The following is a 24,578-nucleotide window of genomic DNA, read 5'->3' on the forward strand; positions in this document are numbered from 1 at the left end:
TCCCCTGCCCGCGCCGCCCGCCCCGTCCGCGCCGCCCGCGCCCCAGCATCCGCGGCCGGCGGCCGCCCTCCTCCGCTCTGCGCGGGCTTAGGCGGGCGGGGAGGGAGGGAGGGAGGGAGGGAGAGAGGGAGGGGCGGAGGGGGGGGGTGAGGGGGTGGGGGGCAGCCTCCCCCCTCCCTACCGCTGCCAGCCCCGGGAAGGGTCCCTACCACCCCCCCCTACCCGCCCGGAGGAAGGCGTAGCTGGGGGTCTCCCCCTTTTCTCGCTTTCTCTCCCACCCCCCCCAAGCTCAGCCTCCTTCGCAGCCCCCGCCGTACGCGCCCCAGAGCCGCGAGTGCAACCCGCACGCCGCAGTTAGACCCGCACGAAAACTTGGGTCAGCCGTTTGCTCTCCCCGGGTGACGGGTGAAATGTAACGTGGAAGGGTCGTTTCAAAATAAGCATGCGTTGCTGTTCTTATCGGCGGGGTTACGGGGTTTTGAGGGCTTGCTCTTCACTCTTCTCGGGTTCGCTGCAAGTTGCATATGTTTTGGTGTTGCTCGTTTCCCGTCCCTCTGTCTCCCCCTGACCAGTGTCGTGTGAATCCCTGCGTCCTGACTTTGTCTCTATAGCTTTCTCTGAAACCCCAGTGCTTGCTCCAAGAAGCAGACATTTTGGGAAGATTCTTCACGAGGAAGGATGATTTATTATTACTACTATGATTTTGTTAAGGAAAGGAACCACCAAAACCGAATCCCTTCCCCCCCCAACCCCCAGAAAGCAATCCACCTCTCACATCCTCGTTTTACACAGAAAGAAGCATGAGCTGAATGGATGCAGACTGAAATCTATCACTGCTTAAGTTTCCTGTGTCAGACACAACCTGATAGTACCGGGAACATATACAAAACTCTGCAATACCGGCATCTAAGTATGTCATAATCCTCTCTCTCTCTTCCTCAGCAATATCATTACACCAGGTTAATTACATTAGTCACCTCCTGGTTCTATATATGTAGCTGCTCATTAATGCCACAATCATAAAGAAAAGAAACAATCTAATTCTTGATGCTACCGATTTTGTTTCTCTCTGATCAGATTCATTGTTCTGTGAAAAAGAAACCAGAAGAGCTGCTTTAGGTTCACTGCTGTTCCGTGCAGGGGAGTGGGGCCGAGGGAATTGGGTGCTGCGAAGTTGAACCAGTTGGAGGGTTTCAGCCATGTTGCAATTTCCTAACTCCATTTATCTGTCCTCCCTCATCCCTCTCTGGGTGCAGACCGGGACTGCCGTTTCAGGACAATCTGCCCCAGAACTGTTGGATGTGAAGGGCTCTATAGGAAGCAGCAGGGGGGCTTCTGGCCGCCCTACAGACCACTGCTCATTCCCCCCATTTGGAGGGCACAGACCAGGCTGCCCTCACAGCTAGACCGAGGCAGAGGTATTTACCAGCAAGCACTCATGGTGCTGGCATCGGCCGTATGCAGATCACCACCAGCAGAAGGGATGGAGGGCGGGGTGGTAGGAGAGAGCGCAGGTTGAGACCCCTGAGACATTTTGGGGGGACAAACACAGTCCCCACCCTTGCCTGGGGGACTCCTGGCCTTGCGCTCTGCCACAGGAGCTGGGGGTCTCTTTCCACACTCACGGAGCTGCCAAAGCTGAGGATGGGCAAGGGGGGAGGTGGCCCCAATGCACCTTTAGCACTCTGAGTACAGCCTGCTGCAAGCGTGCGGAGGCTGGTAGCTGTGGACAGGTTCTCTGAATTGTTGTTCTTCGTTCAAAGGAATTTGAGAGGCAGAAAGAAGCAGAGAACCCCCCTAAGCTGGTGGGAGATTATGGCTCTACAGGGATGGCCTGTGGTGAGGAGGAGGCTCTGTGAGGGTCTTAAGTGGGGAAGCTAGAGAAGGTCACTCGAGAACCTCTTCTTCCCTTCCAAGAGCTTTCTACTGAAAGAAGGAAGGGGCCTTGAAGAAGGAAGGCTTACGGGAGGAATAAGTAATTCTTGGGACTCTGAGCCGTTTTCTTTCTGTGTTGGTGGTGGTTCTCCTCCAACCCTACTGCAGTATTCAAGTCTTCTCATTCTTCAAAGGAGGGTACAAAAGCTGGGCCAGGAGCCTGAAAGACTCTGAAGAGGAAAAAACTTCAGCCGGCTATTCTGGCGCTCAAACCCATCAGGCACCAACATTACATGTGTGGATGGGAAAGGCACTCTGGAAATCTGTGGAGCTCATGACTCCAAGGAAGGTGGGCTCCTCAGTTACTCTGTCCTCTCAAAAAAGTGTAGCACAGCTCTTCCAGTGATGCCACACAAGCAACCTGACTGGAGTGAGTGGAAGTGAAAAGGGCTTAGGCCCTCTGAAAACTCACCCATCCCTACACACCAGGGTCGTTCAAAGAGGAGAGGGAGAGAAGGGGTGATGCCATGTGTTTTCACTTAGGGCTCACCTGTCTAGCCCATGCGGTTAAGTGTTTATTTTACTATTACAAATTGCTTTGGGTCAGGGTACACTGGGCTGCGCAGACCGGGGTTGTCTCTGGGTTGAGGAGCTTGCTTCTGCTGGTGTCTGAGTCTTGTGAGACTAGTCGGGTGAGCAAGCAGTCACTGCAGAGGTTGTGGATTTGGGCTTGCCAGGAGCCCCGACACTGTGAGAAATTACAGATTTCATCTATAACAAGAAAAATCTTGCTGAAATATCAGGATTACCTATCTTTACATTTAAAGGATCCAGTCAGATGCATAGGATGACGCAGCAGCTGGGCCAAAACAGAGACCATCAAACCAGTCCAGAACTGTTGCCTTTATTACATATTTTTACAGCTTTGACAAGTTTGGTTTCAAGCGATGACAGCAACAGGAGAGGGGCACGTTCTCCCCAAAGAAATTGCCAGTGTAAGAAGGCCAGGTTTGCAGGGCAGTGAGTTCTTTCATCTCTGGCTAAGAGGAGTGAGACCTATGAGGGCTCAGCACATCTCAGATCAGGACTAAACATGGCTTCCTGCCTCATGCTTCCCAATTTCCAGAAATAATTCTCTTCCTGCTACCCTACTTATATACTCTTAGGCCATTCACAATAATCCCTCTACAGTTCTAAATGCCACAGGAGAAGAATGGAACAAAGGCAATGCAAATGCCAGAATGTCCTGTGTGACTGCTTATGCTGTGGCTAGATGCTGCGCTGAGATTTCATCTTTCCTACAAAGAATCATTAAAAATGATAATACAAAACAAGAATACAGAATAAAAACACTGTGGCAGATTTTTACAACAGTCGCATCTTACTGAATAGTGCAACACAGAATGACATCTATAGAAGAGTAAGGAGAGAGAAATTAATAGTCTGGAGGAAATAGAGAGATTTTAAATTACATTTTAAATTACTTGAAATGAGAAGCTGATGAGACAGGGAGCCGCAGGAAGTCTGCTTCCAATGGCAAACCAAGAGTGCTGCTATTTGTGGAGAGAAGGGGCAGTGCTGTAGGAAAAAAAGGGGCACAAGAAAGATGCAGGAAGGGAGATGAAGGGCACGAAGTCGGAAGCAACTCCATGGGATGGTAACGGAACTAAATAGAGTGTTTGTGGATTGAGTGCTGCAGTGGAGTTTTTCGGCACATAGGAGAAAATCAGACAGCGATAATATATGAAAACCGGTATCTAGGAATCTTCATCCTGTGGAGGCCAGCTCAGAAGATGCTGCTGTAATGAGATGTAAAAGAGATAGAGTTGATGCAGCTGTATTCGCAGGCAGAGCAGAGGTGTTAATAGACAGATGCACCAGCAGAGGAGACGTTAGGAAAAATAAATTTGGGTTAGGGTGATGATTATAGAACTGGAAGCCAATGGGGCAGAGAAGATAGAAGTGAGATATGGTGAAGAAAAAGAATTAAAATTTAAGAGATTTCACTGGAGAAAGTTGAAAAAAGTTGCATATCTGTACAGATAGACAAGCAAAGGGGGTGATCAGAGCAGTCATCACCGGTATCCAAAGCTGAGGGTCCCAAAGCACTTAAGAAACATTATTCACATCATATCTGCATGCTGGTGGTTTTCCTAGACCAATACAACAAACTAGCAAACTAAGGAAAGAAGATTTGTGGTTTTGGCAGAAAATCGCAGGTGGGGATGACAGAGATAGAGACAGAGATGGAGATGGAGATGAGATAGAGATAGGGAGATAAATACAGACGGAAAAAGCCTCAGTGGTCCTCTCTTCTTATATTCAGGTTCATATAACTTGAGGATCAACATAAAAGACAGTTTAAACATCAAATATTCAAATACTACAGGAGAGCCATCTCTAGTGTAACGCTGTGACTAGAAAGGAAGAAAGAAGAAGGGAGATACAGGCACAGAGGTCTAACAATTAATATGAGTAGGTTTCCATGCAAAAGTGGTGCTCATGCTGCCCTGGGAGTGCATAAAAATCTCCTGTGTTAGACAGGAGTGGAACGCTGGCAGGGACCAAGTATGAGGTTATAAGGCTGCAATACATAACTCCCTCAGTTTCTGACCTATATCCTCTTCCAAGCTAACTGTTGTGCAAACAATTCATTTAGCCTCATAACACTCTTACAAAGTAACATGTTCATTAGTTTGCGAAGGCACTGAGGCACTGAAAAATTCAGAACAAAATTGCAAAGCCCACCAAAGCAAAAGTATTTGCACTGATATTAGTGGGATCTGGGGGCTGCTAGAAATGAGTTGGGTACCCACGGATACCCAAGAAATCTGTTCCAGACTGAGTCTTGAAGCCAGAACTCCCTTCCTTTCCATGCAAGACTCCTTTTTCTCACGCAACCTTTTCTTCCATTGAATGGTAACCTTTGAAATGTTTGCTATTTGAAGATGGTTGGGGAAAAAAAGTGTCATCTCATGAGCCCTGTGGGTTTATTTCTTCAGAAAGGGAAAGGCTTCCTTCTTTACTTGAAAGAGATAGTGGGAGAAGGCTGGGATTCCCAGGATGAATTTTCCGCCATGATGAATTGCTGGGATGTGAACTGTTTTGCCTCCCTTTCTCTTTCCATGCTGTGCTGAAGTTTGTATGTACAGCAGCCTCCTAATCAATAGGAATAGAAAAAAAAAAAAAAAATCAATGCCTGCAACCCTCTAACAGAGAGCAGGCTGATAACAAGTCACTCTAGCTGGAATTCCAGTATTTGGGAAAGCATCCTCAGTGAGGATATATGGATACATATACCTACAAACTTACTGAATAAGACTAGTAGAGAAAATAAGTTGTGAGAACATTCCCCCTCCCACCAGCACGTCTATCCCCATGTATTTGCGTAACTACGTTAAACTAAAGATACTATCCCCCCCCTCAGATCCTATCCCTCATACTTTTCCACTCCAGAGCACACATTTTTCTACACTTGATCTACAATCCCAGGCTACCTTCGTGCTAGACATTCTTGTATATAAATAAATACATGCCTCTACACACCCTTACCCCTGCATAAACCATACACCATAGAAATCCAGTTTGAGACTCACTTATTCACAAGCATACAGCCATTCCTTCTCCTTTGCTGTATCCCCAGATCCTTCATGGAAATCCTCTTTTTTTGTTCCCATTCATATCCAAAACCAGGCATAGATAGTTCCCACTGACATCCACATATATCCAACCCTGGAAGCATATTCCAGGAAACAAAAAGTTGGTGAAAAGGTTATGGCACAGGTTTTGTAATCAGAATCTGTTCTAAGGTCAGGGCACAGGGAAGGGGTCTCCGGAATGGATCAGAGAAGCAATGGGTCTCACTGCCCATTGTGCATGAAATACGGGCATAAATAACTGCCTTGCTCCCAATAAAGCCTTTGTCCATCCATCCACTGACTGTAACTAGAATAGACTCTCACTCCTGATCTGCCTCGCGTGGAAGGGATGGTCCCTCCTGGTCAACTTCAGAATCCAAGAGTTAAAAAAGTCATCATTTCTTGACAAACCAGTTTATGAAACTCCTGTGAGGAAACAATAAGGCAATAAAGAGAAAGGCCTTGTTTTTTTCTGAACTGAAGGTTTTCGGAATCTTCCTGGTAGCATCAGCACAATCATAAATGCTGAGGGAGAGGTGAAGCCTACAGTGGGGATGGTTTGTGTTGACACTGATCGATATTCCGTGATATCAGGCTTTCTTCCAGTGTAAAGGGCACAGATGGGGACAGAGAAGAGGATCCTGTGCAGCCTCATCTATTCAGTATCACCATTTAAAGCCACAATCCAGCCCAAACATGAGCTTTTGCCATCTGGTCTTCAGCAGCCACAGAGGCATCCCTGGGGCTCCCTGTAAGGGCAGACTTGCTCTCCCAGGTCTGCTGGTACTGACACAGGTAACCCTTCTGCAAGCCAGTGATACACACTTTTGTCTTCTTTAGGACATCCCTAGCTCTTCTTCTGTCAGATACTTTAGGGTATCAGGAGAGGAATATTGAACTTCTAATTTCTCTGATGCTCAGTAATAAATCAGGGTTAAAAGAGACTCTTGAAGGAACACCCTAAGAAAAACAAGATAAATGTTTAGTCTCTGGCATAGGTTATTTAGTCCCTCTGACTTTTCAGTGGGACACATCAAGAGAAGCATGTATCCCAACACCTATTCAGGAGTTCAGTGAGTGGGAAATCTTAGAAAATTCAAAATCACCAGGTCCCACTGATGTCAGTGACAGGCTACCAATTTTAATGTGAGAAGGTTTTCTTTCTGTAGTCCCACATAGTCAGGGAGGCATCTCATGAGCTGTACTTGTACTTTAGACACTATTTCAGAGAAAGCCAGCTGGTGTGTTGTGTCCACAGAGCTATTGTATGAATTCCTAGGATTTGGTTTTACATTACCATTGTAACGGTTTAGGATCCCCAATGTGAATTCCTATAGAGGAAGTAGGTTAAACACACGAGATTAAGCCGGTCAGATGCTAGACTGGAGCATTATGGTGGTGCACGGAAGAGTATACCATGGATAGAAATTGTAGAGAGGTGATATTCTCTGCCTTGGGAATAGAGGCCTATTTTAAAAAGAAAGCAACACACATACGTCTATTTAGGCTTCTAACTCCTCGTTTAGACATCGAAGAACTGTCCTGATTTTCAGTTGTGCTGAGCAGTCAGCATCTCACATTGGTTTTGCGGGGATGTAAAGGCTCCAAATACCTCTGAAAATCTGGATTTCTGTTTTGATGTCTTAATGTCATCTGAGCAGATTGACTTTGACCTCATATAACAACAAAATTCTTAATAGAAATGAAATCAGAAGTCCCAAGGCCAAATGCTGGGCTCATCAGGATTGCCCACTTTCAGTCATTCGCTGCAGCTACTGACCACTTGTGAAAATTTCTGGGAACGGTCTGAAAGCAGAGTTTACTCCTATGATGGCAAATCATGGGAAGTGAGGAATCGACTGCAGAGCAAAGCAATTCCCAGCAGCGCACTTGGCTCGTGCAGCTCCACCAGCCCAAGCTCAGGACCTTGATGATGTCTTTCTGCTGGCTATGTGGGTCACCGACCGGCCAAACACTCCAGCCCGTCCTCCAAGGGTGTGGGGTTATGGGTCTCCTTTGTGCTTCTCTAATTTGTTAGCTCTGTTGCTGTCTGCTTTGACACAGTAAGTCTGGCAGGAGGCACGGGGAAGCGTATCTCAGCCATGCTCCCCCCTCCCTGTCAGGGACACAGGAACATGCACGGGAGAAGACAGCTCAGAGCAGGAAAATGGAATCTCAGGCTGGTTGTTCCCTGGGTTAAGGGGGTGGCTGGGAGATGAGCAGTCCCCAGTGCAGAGCTGGTCCTCCTCCCATGATGGCCACTACTGCATTCCTTGACAGGACACTTTTCCAGGCTGCTTGTGTTAGATAAAACTATTCGGTTGCCATCTTTCCAGTAGCCAGTCTGAAGCTACAAAGCACTTCTCTATTTCACAGACCACTGGGACTCTTCTCTGCAACTGACCTATATTAGTTATAAGCTTCATTCGTTCTGGCCTGCACTCCGCTCTCTTCTCCCACATGGAGCACATGCACTGCTCCTCCCCCTCAAACAAACACCTTTACACATCCAAGGACATTGTAAAAATAAAATGATCACAACCTGGCCCTCCGGGAACCTCGGTTTTACAGTTTGTCCCGCTCTGATGCCAACAGAATTCACAACCCAGTTCAAGAGAGACAGACAGTGAGTGAGAGAAAGCAGGCAGACAGGCACAGACAGAAGGAGATGGAGGAATCGGGGAGAGATAAAAAGGAGCAGAAGAAAAGAAACAGGGCAACCAGAAAGAATACATTGCAACAACAAGGGAAAGCATGTAAACTAGGAGCCTAGAACACAACTGAGAAAGGGGGATGGAGTTACAGGGAAGACTAAAAATTTAAAATGATAGAAAGTTGAAGGAAGAGAGAAAGAAGGAAATGAAAAAAGGCAGAGGAAAGAACAGAAGAGAAAAGAAATGGTCAAAGGGAAGAGGGGGACGTCCAGTCAGGCAGCAAAGCAAGGTGGTGTCTAAGACATGAGGTGGAAGAATTAAGGTGCCTGTGAATTTGGGAGCTGCTTTTTCACATCTCCTTTTCCACTGAGACTACATTGTGAGGAAAAGGGCAAGAGGAGGGGGAAGAAAAGGATAAATAAATGCCTGAGCTGCCATCTTAAACAGCTCCTAGTACAGGAGGAGGAAAGCAGGTACACTGGAAATAGGCAGTCCACAGGTTGCAAATGCTCAGGTACACATTGCAGTTCAGCAGGCAGGAAGCAGTCTGCACTAGCACAGTGGCACTTACACTCCCCGGTCCACTGGGTCTGTCTGTGCACTGGCAGTGAGCCCTGCACACATAAAAATGCTTCTGTTTAGTACAGGGGAATTGCGCTCTGATCTCTGCCCTGCATCTTCTCTCAGGTCCCAGTAAAAAAACCTCACCCCCAAACACGAATGCTGTTGGTCTCCCTTCTTCTCGTATGAATCCCCTTCCTCCCCTCTGCCTGATCCCAGTTCTCGTTTGCCCTCCGAGGGCTGCCTTGCCTTCCCGTGCCCCTCTTTTTCCCATGGTTCACCTCTAGCCTTGCTCTTTTGTTCCTCTGCTTTCTCTCTCTATTTCCTTATGGCTCTTCCTCCTCACCGTCATTCATTCAGCTCCCCCTTACACAGGCCTATATAAACAACCCCCCCTCTTTATCTCCATCTCTGTAGTTATCCACTTATAATTACTGTACTACCTGCCACACACCTCTCTCCCACCTATCTACCTACCTCCATGCTACACACCTGCCAAATCTGCCTGTCTTTCCTTCCTTCATGGCCTTTCTCTTGCTGTCCCCCAGCCAGTCCATTTCTTTGTCTCCCCCCGCCCAGCTCTTCTGTCCTTCCCTCTCTACAATCCATTCCTCTTTCCTTCTCCCCCACTCTGCCCATCTGTCTGTCCATCCCCGCTTCCCACAGTTCTCTCCAGCTGATGCACATGTACCCCAGTCCACCTCTCTCCCCTTCTTCCCCCCCCTTCACACACTTCATCTCTTTGTGTCTCCTACACACCCAGACCCACGCTTGCTCTCTCCCATACTGAGAGGAGGCAGCGGCAAAGAATTTGCTGCTGACCGCTGCATTGCTAGGAGGCAAACACATGGCCGGCCTTGTGCAGGCCAGTTTCTGCCTGAGTGCCCCAAGTCACATATCCCCAGCATCATCTCCGGCACTGGGAAAACAGATGGTATAATAAATGAGCGCAGTCTGATAAAAGGAGGAAAGGCTGCCTGCCTCGGATGCCCCTCGCCCGTGCAGAGACACACATCCAACATGGGCACCGCTCTCTTGCTCCTATACCAGTCCAGTTTCGTGCCAGAACTAGCCCGCTGAACAAGGCACAAGCTCTACCGCAGTACCAGATGGAGAGGAGAGGGGTAGGAGAGGGTGGTAGTGGATAGAAAGACCAGTGGGTTTTTTTCTGACAGCAGCTTATAACCCCAGAAAAAAAAGTACATGGGGGGATCAAAGCAGCCTTAAGGTAATGGGGAGGGCTGTTAGCATGGGAGGCATAGCAGAATTGTGGAGACATATGGTTACAAGCCCCCCATGCACAGAGGCAGTTAGGAGGAAAAAGGCAAGAGGCATGGACAGCCTCTCTACAGACAGTAGAAGAATCAGATATCAAAATGGTTGTGGACCAAGATGGCATCCAGTGATCACTTCTGTCTTGGTGAAGAGGGAAAGCCACCCGACTGGCATCCTTAGCTGGGAGGGCCATCCAGAGCAATGACTTAGTCCACCTAAGGGAAATATCCCCAGGTCTCAGTAGGTGCAGAAACTAGAGGACAGTCTGCATTACTCTGCTTTTGCTCATACCAGAACTGTCCTCCTGCCCTTACCCAGTTTCATGACACTGTCCAAGAATGCTCCTTTACCTCCTCTGCTACCTTCCTAGACATCTGCAACCAGAGACTTGCAGCATCCTTTCCTCTGCATTTACCTCAGTTACAAGAAACCCATACTTGTTACCCACCAGCGTTCCCTGCCCATCTAATGTTTTCACATTCATTGCAGCCTGATCTCTCTCTGCTGACAACAGCACTGAGAAGCATCCTCTTAACCCTGTAAGACGTCTTTCCTAGACACTCTGTTCTGCTGTCCTTACAAGCTGATTTTATGCCTGATGCTTCAACTGCAACCTGAATTCCAAAACTTGAGTTTCACAGTCCCCAAACTGAAGCCACCCAACATCACAAAAACAAAGTCCTAGAAACAGCACACAGTGGCCATGCACAGCTGTTAGACTAAGAGAAAGTGATGCTTCACAGGAATCAAAATAAATTAGCAAGAGCAGAGAAAGGAAACCAACACAGAAAAGAGATTCCTCCCATGCAGAGCTGAAGGCATTTTTTATTGTAGGTAATTTTATTCATGAACAGAGTGATTTTTATCTGCTTTACATTGACCTCACACACATTGCATTTTTCTATTTTTTTGAGGTTAAATATTGATATTCTGGGGATGTCTTCCACAGTATGAACTGATCATGAAGTTTTTGTTGTGAGATGTCAATGCTCCAGTTGCAGTGGACAATTCTGCTTGGTCAAGTGAGCAGATGAATATAATGTATTCAGGATGCTGCAGCACAATTAGGCATAAGTTTATGTGTTGTTGTTCTCCCCCCAGGAAAAAAAAAAAAAGAAAAAAGGTTTAAGCAAATACGTCACCCCACTTTCTGGCAAAAGAAAATAGAGGCAGCGCTGGAACTAATTTGTGTTTTAAATGATACAAAGATGTGTGGGTAACAATTGTAGGCGTCTATTTCCCTCCACTCAGAAATCCCCTTGGAAGAACTGTACTCAATCTGAATTTCCAACATCTCTTTACACTCTTCAACCCTGATAGTTTGATAGTGTCCTTAGCTTACCTACTCTATTTTTTCTGGTCTCACCTGGATATGCTGACTCCAGCCACTGCTCCTCACAGCATCACAGCTTGCTGTTCTTATCTCCCCACACTACTCCTAGGCTTATCATTCTGGATTCTCGCTATTGCCCTATCAAATCCCAACGTCAACCCTGTCATGCAAACTTTAACCCACCCTTGTTCCAATGCAGGCCCTACATCTTGAACTGAAACTGATGGCCACCATTGACCTTACTCATCACGGCTCTGAATTCCCCAAACTAACCTTGGCCCCAAGATCTTGGCCCTGAAAAATCTCTGTTCAGTTATTTATTCTTACTACCTGCCCTCCCATCTGCAGTGTCATCCAGCTCTACCCTGTATCCTCATTTTCCCTCAATGGCTCATGCAAAAATTACTTTTCCTCCCACTTTATTTCCATACATTATTCTACAAGCCAGGAAAAGCCTTACGTCTCCCCACTGCTAATTCCCACCCTCCCACTCCACCCCAGCAAATCCTTTGGGCTCTTCAAGAAGGGATGTAAACCCCGCTCTTTCCTACATATTCCTATTCCCCTCCTGCTCCTGCATTTGTCCTGTTGGGGACACAGCAGCTGACCAGTTCTGCCAATATACCTACTCTGCTCACAGTCCCTAACTCAAAGTCCTCATATTGTGTATTTTTCCAGTATTTGTGCAAGATTACAGGCTCCACATTTCTCCAATTGATGCATATCTGGCTGGAGGGAAACTCATCAAACTGACCCCATCCCTGACCCCAGCTTGACATGTAGGGTCTGTCACATTTCCCTTTTAAACATCGCCAGATTTGGATTTGATCTCAGAGACTAGGAAAGAGAGCAATTCCAGGCTTCTCTTGACAAACAGCTCTAGGGGAGGAAATATGTGAAGCTGTGACAGAAGAATGAGAGAAAGACCCCCAAGGAGTGAAAAAAAAACACCAAAACTCCAAATCAGAACGAGAACAGCCAGTGTCTGTGAAAGTTACACTGCGGCAAGCTCTGAAGAGCCAAGCTGAGGCTGCCAGGACTCAGCTGGGGGTCTCCTGCCAGGAAATTACACTCTAGACTGAGCAACATCCCCATCTCTCAGGTGGCTTCGACAGGGAGTCACAGCAGCTAAAGAGCCCTGAAAAGACTCGAGACCGAGTAGCTCTCTTCTTTCTCCCTCCCCCAAGCATTGTTGTTCCGGGTCAACAGAGCCAAGGGCAACTGGCACAGAAGACATTGTTCTCAAGGCAAGATGACAGCAGGAGGAGGAAATAGGATGTGAGAAGCAGAGAGATGATGTGCCCTTAGGCTAAGAGAGACGTTGCAGGGGCCAACATGGCCCTTGAAGAGCTCCTGCTCAGACTCCACCTCTGCTGCAGAAGGTCCTAGAAGTCCCTTAGCTCTAGCTTCCATGGAGTACCATCTGCAAGATGGAAAAATTACTTGCTAAGAACAAGCAGAGGTGGCTATTCTCCATCAAGAAGTGGATATGAGATAGGAAAAGGACTGAGAATGCATGGGGAGAGAGGGGTTCCATCATGCAGGTGTCAGGAATAGGAATGTCTTCCTGCTAGCAGCAGATAATCTGCCATCACACTGCTGGCTTTATACAGGCAGATGAGACAACAACTGCAAGCAGTTGCCACCTGAATATCATAGATACGGTAATTATTAAAAGCAGAGCCGAGTCTTGAGCGGGGTATGGACCCCCATGGATCTGTGTAAGCACCAGTAGAAAGCAGTTGCTGCCTACAGAACAGAAATGCAGTGTTTTCCCTGCTGTCAGCACCTGTGTCAGGCTCCTGGTTTCTCTTGAGATACAGCTCTTAATTGGGATAGATTGTACGTTTTCTGCTGTAGCCCAGCCCAGCTCCCAGTTTAATTGCTAGTTTATGACTTAGCCTGTTTCGCATTTTCCACGCTACTTCTTTCCCCACTTAATCTAATAGAATTATAGAAAGTATTGCTGGGAGGACCTCAGGAGGCCACACAGTTTATCCTTCTGCCCCAAGGCAGTATTTCATTTTCAACAACATCATGTGTCTTTTGCTATCAGGTCAGATCGGTCCAAGATGTATAGCGGGTAAAGAAATGAAGCTTACCCAAGGGAGTCAATTGGCATAAAAGACTAAATCTAGCCCTTTAAGTCACTGAAGTTGTATCAGAAATAACCCTGGTCCAAATGGTGTCATTTATCAGATTAGTTTTCTGAAAGATGTCCTTTCTTAAGTTTTAAGTCTCTAAAATGAACAAATCTCTAGAAGAAACTGTTCTGACAGCCCCATTTCAGTATATTTAATGCTTTATTATGAACAGCAGTGACCACTCCATTGTTAAGACTGAACAGATCTTATCACAGTATGATCAGCTTTGAAACTCCTATTAACTCCCACAATAAAACCTGGTCTTTCTGCATTTCACTCCACAGTAGAATATGTCTGGCAAGACAAAACAAAACCATTAAAGCATCTTTAATATGACAACTTTACACAAACGAATTTCCAGTAAAATTTCAGAGTGTCAGTCAGCTGCTTAAGGTTTTTTCTTCCAAGACAATTTAGCTAAAAATTCCACTTTTGTTTTCTTTCGTCTATTAATCTCTCCAAGAAGAAATGTCTTGCAGCCTTGGGAATAGGTAATGCAGAAATTAGAAGGATAAAAAAATCAGCTGGTGATGTATCAAGCTAAGTAAAGCAGGGCACAAGTGTAACAGGGATTCTGTGCAGCAGAACCAGGAGGACCAAAGGAAAGGTAAGAAGGAGGGACTCCAAGGAGGAAAGAATGTTTTTGTCTAATCAAAAAAGCAGGGAGGAAAAAGGACTATGTATCTCTTAAAAATGGTTAAAGGCCTGTTTGCTCCCTCCCCCTTCTTTTGAAATTTCAGTTCTGGTTGAGCTGGATCTCTTCTGGGTTGTAAACACCCATGCTGAGCACCTGCAGCACTGCACAGCTGGACAAAGTAGGGGAGCTGTAAGAAGACAACAAGCTTCCTGGTCAGCAGACAGGCTTTCTGCCTTCCTCCCACTGTTCTCCATGGTGTCTGTAATTCAGAGTGATGCTAAGGCTATAAGCAGCAAACCAGCATCCTCACCCTACAGATGTGACCGCAACAGTTACTGAACACAGTAAGACAAACTTAATAACGGCTTCAGACTCTTACTCACCCTGCTTGTCCAGCTCACCTACTCACTACCCTAAACTCCTTCACATAGACACAAAACTATTTTCCACAGCCTTCCCATATCTGGCTCCCATGTTCTCTACCCACTCTTCACTACTAGACTCCACAATCAAGGTCACAAATAAGCTAGGAAAATAGCAACAAGCATCACCTGCATCATGCTGGTATTATATAGGACATTAGCCAGGAAGGACAATATATTATGCTTTTAAAATGCATTCGGAAGCACTGAGATGGTTGTTGTCAAACATACCATTTTGAAGGGCATTAAATTGTGTCTACATTAGTGCTTGAAATAGTCCTGTAAAAAGCAAGTTGGGCAACATGCTTTAGACACAACCTCTTTTCTAATTCTAGTCATGGCCTGTGGAAACAGGGAAAGGGGCAGTGGGTGAATCCCTACTGCTAGCTAATTAGATCATACATTTCCTCTCAGGCAATACATCTTTCCCTGCATGGGATGCATTTTTCTTCACTAACCTCTCAAAAGCAGCTTCCCTATAAATCACAAATCACCATTGCAAGCATTCCCTTAATGAGATCCTCCAGCTTTTGCATTCATTTCATAAAACAGTGTTCACCAATCTTCATCTTACTGGTGCATTTAGACTGTTTATTTGAAGTTATGGGAGGTTCTTCTGGTGCAGAGAGATTGAACTCCCTGGTTAAAGATTGCATAGGATCCATTTTATCTCCCATTCCCAAGGCGTTCATACCCCCCCACATACCACGTCACAGGCGGCATACACACCTGGCATGCTATTTTCAATTTGGAAAAATATCTGTCTTGTGTTGTAATCACATCATCAATAGAACCAGGGGGAAATGAGCTAGCAAATCAAAACAAACCTTCTTTAGTCCTTTAACTAGATCAGCACAGCATCCAAAATAACTTTTATTCTTAATAGAGGTACTAGCACCTGCAGGCAAGACTCCACTCAGCCCATGTAAATCAACAGACACCCCCCAGGATTAACAAGACAACTCATGTAAGATACAAATGCCGGTAATGCTAATCCAATTCAAAAAAGAGGGAGTCTCCTAGTCACCCTAAGCCCATGGAGCAGTCCTTCCTTCTTTGGAGGAAGCAGGGGCTTTCCCAGCTGGTTCTGTCATTTTTTGAGGTGGCTTCTAACAAAAGAACCTATTCGTTTTCTTTTCTTGTGGGCTGAGCTCCTACTTAACCTCTTTAGCTGGTATTCATGCTCCCTAGCTAATTCCCAGCATCAACACACTGTTGCCAGTGCAATGAGCCCAGGTGCTTCTCCAGATTCTTGAAGTGCTTCATAAACTCTGCTACAACATCTGCAGCCATATTTCTTATGTTCAATCCAATGTACTTTTCCTAGCACTGGGCATAAAAATGGTTTCAAAACGCACATATAAAAGTCTTGAAACACAGATTCCTGAAAAGCCTGCCTGAAAAATCACTCAGTGCTTGCTCTCTACAGAATTCAGCTTCCCTTGCCCAAGGGAGGCTAACATAATCTGGGAGAAGAGAAAGGTTACAGTGTTGAACTTCTCAGTGTTAGGCTCAGTTACAAGGCAGTACCTCACCATGGATGCTTTCACATACTGCATTAGCAAATAGACTCTTACACATGCAACATCAGTACTCCACACGAAAGAGCAGTTCTCTCTAGGCTTTTACCTTTTCTGATACGAAACTTGTAGCCAGACACAGCTGAGTCAGAGTAACTTAGCCAGGCTGTCTTTCATCTCATTAGTCCTGTTTCCACTAGCAACATCAGAGTGGTGGTCTTTAATCCAAAATTCAAGGACAAGCAGGGAAAATTCAACAACAAAGAGGACTCTGATTCTAGAAAGGGATTGAGAAGTGAACTTAATGAGAACACAGTATTGCCAAGTCCAGCTGACGAAAAGAAAAATGACACAGAACCACATAAGATGACAAAGACATGAAGAAGAAAAGATAATTTGTTTTAAATTTTGGACTCGTCTTTAGAATAAAAGAGGTATTCTTGCTATCTGACCCCATTTTGCAGATAAGCCAATCTGGATGTGACTGTATGAAGTCCTGCTCGCTTCAGGAGAGGTAGCTTCTTGAGAAACGCTGGGACCAGCAGAGGGCACTGCGTCACCAAGTGACAGCGGTACAGATGCAAGACGGCTCCTACCAGGCAGTGAAAGTGAGCCACGTTGAAGAAAAGGAACCAGATTCTAGAAGTCAGAAATACATATTAGTCATCAGCTTATCAGTCCTGCAACTGATAAGAGTAACACTGTTAAAACAGGCCTCAAACTCTGGGCACTCCTAGAAACACACCTAAATCCAGCTTGGTCCCCACACATCCCAGTCTCCACGTGTTAATTTTAGGGTACAGGCCTCCTACCAAAAATGCTTTTCAAGCAGCAGGGCCAAATCAGTCCTGCCCTGCAACATACATATCAAGGTTGGGCTGCTTAAGTTGAAAAACATCCTGTCAGCTCCCTCTCTTCTTCTCCAAACCTCTAAATCCTTGCCTGTAGCAGCAGGAAGTCTGTTCAGACAAGAGACATGACAGTATCAAAGGAAAGAGCTGGCAATTTCCATTCTGCCCTCCCCTTTTACTCCCCGCCTCCTCCAACCTAGCAGACTTTCAGTGAGCAGAGAACCAAGTTAGAGGACATGAAAGGAATGCTGAGGTAGCAGCTTCAGAAGAGTGTCTTTCCACTTGCTTATTTCTAGTTTATTTTGAATTACCAGAAGATGACCATGAAGAAGCAAATAGTTCATCTTTTTTTCTTCTCTCTGTATTCCATCCTGCAGGATTCTGGGCTCTAGAAGAAGCTTAGAGGGTAAGTCAGTCATACCAGTCATGGCCCTCAAGCTAGTGAGTGAAAAGTTTCCACTTTCTCTTTGTACAGTTGGTGGAATGACTTTGCCAGGATGTGGAAAGGGGCCTCAAAATTTTTCATCTCCTTCTGTAAAGAAATAAGAAAGTTGTGAATGACAGATGGAATAAGCATTTGACTATTTCTGCTCTAACTGCTTCACAAAAGAGAGATTAAAACTGAGGGTGAGTTAGACAACAAACAAGTGGAAGAGAGCCCCCAATTATCTTTCTTTACCTGAAAGAGAAGATAACTTTACAAACACCCACTTCCACAGATGGTGGAAGGAGCAGATACTCACCACTGACATCTCACAGTATTCCAGGCCATGTTTCTCAGCCCACTCCTGTGCTTGTTTCTGCTCCACAGCTCGACGACCAACCAGGTCTGTTTTATTCCCCACTAAGACACCTACAGAAAAAAAACCATGAAACAGGAAAAACAACAACCCAGAAATGCTGACTTGTTAGCAATAAAGGCTGGAACATTTGTAGAAGTAGCTGAAAAAGTTGGAGGTGTGGAGAACAGTCTACAACCACCTAGAAAAGGTTCCACTAAGGAAACACACTCATGCCTTATCTGTTTTGTGATAAAAGCAAATGGGTTGGAAGAAGCCATGCCTGCCCTTGGCTTAAAATAAATGCTCTAGGCCACATCTCAACAGGAACAACTGCTGTCGTACAAGAGGGGAGCAGATAACAAGAATCTCACTCATTTCTTACCTGGGATGTGCACTCCAACTGCTTGAGCCCTCAGCTTCTCCAACCACTTGGCACAGTTGTTGAAAGACTGCTCATTAGTGACATCATACACAAGGCACAGGACGTTGGGTTGCTCCCACTGCACAGCAAGAAAGGAACATTGTCAGCTCTAATGAAACTGATGTGGTCAACAGCCAGTCCGTGAACACGGCAAACACAGATGCTAAGACAAAAATAAAAAGCCTAACATACAGGAATCCTATGCCCTGGCTGAGGTTTCACATTTTGGTTGAGCTGACTAAATGGATAGCTGGCACTGGGAGAGGTAGTCTTGCTCTCTTTCCCCATTCCTGTCTGCACAGTCCTGTTCCTTTATTTGTATCGGCTCTGGCACTCATCTGATCCCTGGGGAAGCTGATTCTTCATGCTGAATCGGCTTCTACAGGGGTCCCTTGCAAACCAGACATAGTGCAAGGGCAAAAGTGGAATTACCTCTTGTAGAGCAATGAACCATTAGGTTGCCTTAGCCATCCTATGAAACCTCACATCAATTAATTGATTCTACCTCTCAAAATGAGATAAAACAATAGAGAGCTGTACAGGTAAGGACACATACACGTTTGTGTGTGCCCTTGCAAACAACCAAGGGCAGTGTTATACTCAAGGACAAAAATGAGCCCTGTTGGATCAAACACATCACTATAACACAAAAAAACCCCACTGTAGGCGTAGCATCAAAATAGATGTTTTTCTAAGAAATAAAAATAACTTTAACCAACCGTACACAGCGATTCTCCATTAAACATCCCTATTTCTTTTGTAAGAAAACTGAATGACTATCTGCTTTCCTTCCTCTGGAAAGTATTTATTCTAGTACTTTTACAAGTTTTAGAGAGGTAGAACAGGATGCATTGGCAACTGAGGTAATTGCTCCCATTTACACTGAAGACAAAGTTTGCTACATCTGCCAGACTGGGGAGTTCAGATCTTCAAAGCAAAAGCACTTCTTTGGAAGAAGAGGACAGTTACATAAGACTTACCAGTTTCTCCAGCATTTCAGAAAATAGATCTTTTCCTGCAGAGTCAAAAATGAAGAATTCCTGAAAGCAGAAGCAGAAAGAAGGTTCTTGCCAGGAAAAATGCAGTGTAGGGAAAGGTTTTGAAAGTAAATACCAGAACTTGTAACTCCCGCATTCAGTACAGCAGCGTTGTGTCCCTAAGGGACAACTTCCCCACACTGACAATACTCCAGTTCAGATAGGATGAGAAAAGAAATAGCTATTTTTCATGTATAACCAATAAAAGGGTTACCTCCAAGGCCCCAAGTCTGGTTTCCATCCCTACTGGAGACAGAATATGTGGAGCAGGAAAGTAACCTGTGCTATTTATACAAAATTATACACGTGGTCCACATTCCACTAGTGGGAGTATAGGGCATTAAGGGAGACCCTAACAGGTAAGTTCCAGCTTCTGTAGTTCTAAGAAACATGAACTAAACCTGAGTGTCCTAAAGGACAGAACAGATTCTTAACAAAGCTGGCAACAGCTTTGGTTTAAGATGTCATGTTGGATAAAAGTATGTAAAACTTCTATTTTTAAGATTAAACTAACCCTGGAGTATCAGCAATTGTACATGATCAGCCTCATTTCCTTAATGCAACTTAATGGCTTTATGAACATGCAGAGCGATCTTCCACCAGAATGAGACTGAAGTGAGGTTTGAGCTCTGGATGTCTTTCTGACCCAATTTATGTCACAGAAAAACTCACCACACTATCACTTGTCTCCGGAACTGATACAGCCTTCACCAACAGTTCTATGCCCGTTGTCTGTCAAGAAAAATCAGGAAAACAAGGATCAGAGGAGTTTTTAAGAGCCTGTCCGACTGTATACCAACTATGCATTGGACTAAGGCAATTCTTGTGAATCATTACAATCCCATCAAACATAGACTGCTGGGAACTCCTCATAACTCTGGTAACATACTCCCACCTACATGTCAAAGCCACGTAGATCTGCTCTGATGGAGGAAAAAGACAGAGAAGAACCAACATCCAGAGATTTGCTTATACATAACTAAGGGTACTAGCTGAAATCTGCAGGGCTACATTCACTATCACATTGCTGCTCTAAAGCATGCCTTAGAATGTTTTGCACCAAACATGTGATCAACTAACATATGGTACTGAGGTTATTTGTGCCTCTTCCACCTTTTATCTTATTCTGCTTTGTAGCTTGTTTGTTTGTTCTATTTCTATCCTTAACTTCTGGTTTCCATCTTTATTTCAATGAATAAACATATTTTAGGGGATTTTTTCTCCACACTCATATTTTCCTTTTTTTACTTTGCTTATATTTACTTTTATTTTTATCCTGCTTCTGATTAGTCATCACCATTGATTCTCACACTGAAAGACTGCAAACTGTATCCTCTTCATCTGGGAACAGTTTCTGTAGATTATAATTATCTTGGGGCTATGCAGCACATCTTCATGTTTGCATAGTGATAAGCGCACTGTCCACACGCACACTTAATAGTTGGAATTAAAAGCTTTCTCCTTCAGCAATGCTTTTTCATAGAGCACTCCCTAAAGAGGGAAGCTCTCTAACACCACAAAAGCTTGTGAAAACATTGGTTCAGCAGGAAAATTATAAAATTAAGTAAATTACTCTGCATTAAGTTTCAAAACCAGCACCCACGTAATGTAAAGACTTACAGAACAGTAAATGGTTTCTCTTCAGAATCTAGGGTGTAAGAGAAAGAAAACACTGTAAGACTGTATCTTGAATGCCTCAACTTAAAATCATATTATTTATTTTGTTCTAGACCTTCTTAGTTTTCTCATGCAACTTAGAAAAGTGTTGGATAGCAGTTTGAGCCCATTGTATGCTTACCAGTGTGTAGTTCTTCTGAAAATGAGCCCCATCATTGCGGAACATCTGGGCTAAAGCACTCTTCCCCACAGCTGGATCTCCTGCAAAACCAAAAACATAAAAGATTTTTGTTTCATCTTACAGAATCTTATTTTCTCTCAGTTCTGTTGCCATAAGAGTTTCAATGCTGTAACTCTGAATACAGGCAAAATAACTGTCACAAGAAGCACAAAACAATCTAAAAGGTAATACCCACGTGAGGAAATTAATATTGCCATTATGCATAATGGTGTTGACATCAGATTTCTGCTCTATGAACGACAGTAAAGGGCCCCCAGATCAGGGTGGAACTGCTGTTTGTTCTAAAATTCATGCCTACCCTATAGCCTTTACCTAAGAATTAAAATTTCCCAGGTATGTCGTCATATAGAGAAAAACACGGTGTGATAAGGGAGACTGGGCTGCAGAGGAAGCTACTTCCTCTCCTTAGATTATCCATTTCCCCAGATTCAAATCCTTGTTATATACTGAATTTAGGGAAGAGACAGGTCATTTATATACTACAAAGCTGCTTAAGCTGGTAACATTCCTCGATGAACTCTTCCTGCTGACCCTGCTAAGAGAGCAACTCTTGCTGACTCAATGCTGCTGGTGGCTCATTAGTTGCATCCTGGGCATAACAGAAGCAAACGTCACTTGGCTGGAGAGAAAGAGCCTGCTGATTCATCCCTATATGGAAGGAAAACCAAAGGACTTTAGTTTTTGCTCTTCTAGAGCCAAGGCTTTCTGGTACGGCTTGCACAACACTTCGGGCAAACCTGGCAGCTGCCTGCTTTGGCCTGCCATTACAAAACTCTGTAAGATCCAAAGCAATGGCAGAGGTCTGCAGAATTCACATATGCCCATATCACTCCATGAAAAATATCATAATCCTTGCAAAACAAAGACTTAACTTAATGTTCCCAAAGGGGTAATACACTCTTCACATACTGTCTCAGTAGCCTGGATAGTTCAAAGGACAGGAACCAGGAATTAAATACCTCAGTGGTTCTAGCTTTACCCTTAAAGGAACACTCATGGCAGCCAAGCCTGGAATACAAGTCTTTTACCTTATGTTGTTAATACATAAACCCAGAAAGGGGTATATTTTGACCCTATTACAGCTTCCTAGATGGTGTTTTGAAGGAATTTGGTAAAGCTATCTGCTCACGTAATATTATAGAGGAGGAAGGGTGTTTTGGATAGTGACAATTGCTCCTAGATGCATTAACCAAATGTAGTTCTTGTTTAAACATTTTTAGCATGCTTGCTTACTTTGAGCTGAGTTGGGCTCATAATATTTAGACAGAAAAATCTGGTAAGTCAGCTTGTTTGTTCCCTGATCAGTTCAAGCTTGTGCTGAAGACAACACTCTGTTCTGAGTGGAAGCTATTCTGTGTTTCAATAGACAATTAGATCTGTCTTTGTAAAATGAGATAGAGAAGCATACATTGCTCCAAACTGCACAGGCATCATCCAGTGCAAATTTTTAACTAATGTGTTGCCTTTCTTCAATTTGCCAGCCACAGTTGTTCTTTCCCTCTTCTTACTCTTTGTCATCCTCTTAGCCCATTACATCACTACACATTCTCAAAGTAAGTTTCCTTGCCCTTTTCATTTAGTTTGGTCTCATCTGCCAGTACTGCATCCCACAGTATTTATTCCATCCATATTTCTGTTACTCTGCCAGAATCCGTAGTGTGTCTCTAAAATGCCTGCTACTGCCAACTGTCTTTCTACAATGAAAACCTTTTCGGAGTGTCTCCATAGTAAGCTTAAACAATAATATCTTCTACTGTGTGTCTGTAAATTATCCTTGAGAGAACACAGGAATTGTTTTCTATTGTCAGGTTAATAGACTTTCTTTTGCTAATAAAAGCACTTTTCCCCTGTTGTTCTCTTTGACCTTGGTGCAGCTCCCAATACTGTGAGCTACTCTATTCTTCCTAACCATTTCCTTAGGTAGGCAAGAGTTCCCTGTTCCATCTCTGATGTTTTTGCTCCTACCTATGTAATTGCATTTTCTTGTTCCCTTTAGGTTGTTGTGGTTACTCATCTCTTACGTCTCTTTCACTATATTGGTCTATTCTGCAAGAGGGAAGTTATTTTGCCTGGTCTGCTTCATTAATTTATTATTTTTAATAATACATGGATATTATTGTAGCACTTAGGAGAACTACCTATGGGACAGGACCTTCCTGTTGCATTGTGAACAGAATTGAAAAGGCAGCTCCGGACCCCATTAGGATTAAGCACATAGCTAGGTCATCCAAAGAAAACCTATATGAATTTAAAAGGGTCATCGAATTGGCCTTTGGTAACACTAAACGACAAAACTTGAAAGACTTAAGCAAAGCCTATGTATTGGGACCTGGAAACTTCCAAATTGGAAACAATGTGTAAGTTTCAAATCTAGAAGACAGGCAAGATGCTCCTGCTGTCCACAGTAACTGTCAACAGAGGCACAAGGGAGATTAATTCTTTTGCACTTGCCAAAGATCACACCTGGCTTTGTGTGAGTTGATGGTTAGCTACTTCTGAGGTTAACAAAAAAAGGCAAACATCTTATTCTGGATGAAAGAAAACAGGTTTGGAGCAAAGAGTTAAACCTGGGAGTTGTCTGCACACAAAGGTTTTATGGATTTGTGCTTCTGGCTGAGGCCGCATAGAGCTTCAATGTAGAGGGAGGGAAAAAAAAAAGAAAACATTTTCTTCCCGCAGTGTTAACAGTCAGCTGTACTTACTTTTAGCACCTCCATAATCCATCCTGACTAAATAGACTGGTGTCTTCACCTCACTTTTTTTCAGGTTAACCTCTGGTTTGCTTGGGGAAAAAGACGCCTCTGTGAACTGCACATGCTTCATCCTTCTACTCTTTGCTAAGACTCTACCCTCCCATCACGCTCTCAGAATCATCCCCATTTCTGACATGAATTTTTCCTCCAGCACAAAGGGAGCCTCCCGTATGAGACAGGACTGGTCTGCCTACCCTGCTCCCTTCACACTTTCCCCATCCTCAGCCCACCTTTCCACGCTGCAGAAATACTCTTTTTTTTTTCCCCTCCTTTCTTTCTTTCAGATCCTGTCCTTGCATTTCAGCTGGTCCGACTACGCTTCACACCCTCCCTGAACACAGCTCTTGATTCTCCACATGTCGTAGGAGGGAGAGGGTACGGGCTGGGTAACGACAAACACCATTTCCACCGTTCCCGTCCCGAGGGAGCTGAGGTCCCCACCTCTCTCCTGTCGCCTCTTTCCCCATCTCTTCTCCGTTGGGGCGATCCCTCGACGAGGGGCTGAGACAAACCAGGCCGCCTCCCGGCGCGGCCCCGCTCCGGGGCTCCCTCCTCTCTGAGGGGAGCCGGGCGTCCCAGCACCGCCCCCGCTGCTGGCCTCGCCCCACCCCACGGAGCCCGCTGTAGGCCCCTAAAGCCAGCGAGGCGGATGGGACCGGACGGGCCGGACTCACCTGCCAGGAGGCACTTGGCAGCGAGCTTCACCATCGCCCCGGCCCGGGGAAGGCGGCGGTGGCGGCGGGCCGGGATGGCGGCAGCGGCTGCCGCCACCGCGCTCTGCCGCGGCCTTAGCAACGGCGCGGCCCTAGCAACCGAG

General features: G+C 45.0%; 1 protein-coding gene across 5 annotated transcripts; it reads right to left on the minus strand.

Annotated features, from left to right (window-relative positions):
- Positions 1-2,757: 2,757 nt before the first annotated feature.
- On the minus strand, positions 2,758-24,560 carry IFT27 (intraflagellar transport 27). Of its 5 annotated transcripts, none has more exons than XR_008235679.1 (8): positions 24,436-24,560; positions 20,949-21,028; positions 19,823-19,882; positions 19,094-19,153; positions 18,075-18,192; positions 17,654-17,763; positions 16,169-17,442; positions 2,758-5,034 (listed from the first exon to the last, which is right to left on the minus strand). XR_008235679.1 is itself a non-coding variant. In XM_052790185.1 (7 exons), the coding sequence occupies exons 1-7, from the start codon at positions 24,467-24,469 to the stop codon at positions 17,344-17,346; spliced, it is 561 nt and encodes a 186-aa protein (XP_052646145.1). In that variant the 5' UTR covers positions 24,470-24,560; the 3' UTR covers positions 10,800-17,343. The 5 variants fall into 5 exon arrangements, 1 of the variants encoding a protein (XP_052646145.1); XR_008235678.1 differs by lacking the exon at positions 2,758-5,034 and having other exon boundaries at positions 10,800-16,698; positions 16,924-17,442; XR_008235676.1 differs by lacking the exon at positions 2,758-5,034 and having other exon boundaries at positions 10,800-16,336; positions 16,512-17,442.
- Between the last annotated feature and the right edge of the window lie 18 nt (positions 24,561-24,578).

The sequence above is a fragment of the Harpia harpyja genome, chromosome 6 (genome assembly GCF_026419915.1).
Source record: "Harpia harpyja isolate bHarHar1 chromosome 6, bHarHar1 primary haplotype, whole genome shotgun sequence".
In the NCBI taxonomy this organism is placed as follows: domain Eukaryota; kingdom Metazoa; phylum Chordata; class Aves; order Accipitriformes; family Accipitridae; genus Harpia; species Harpia harpyja.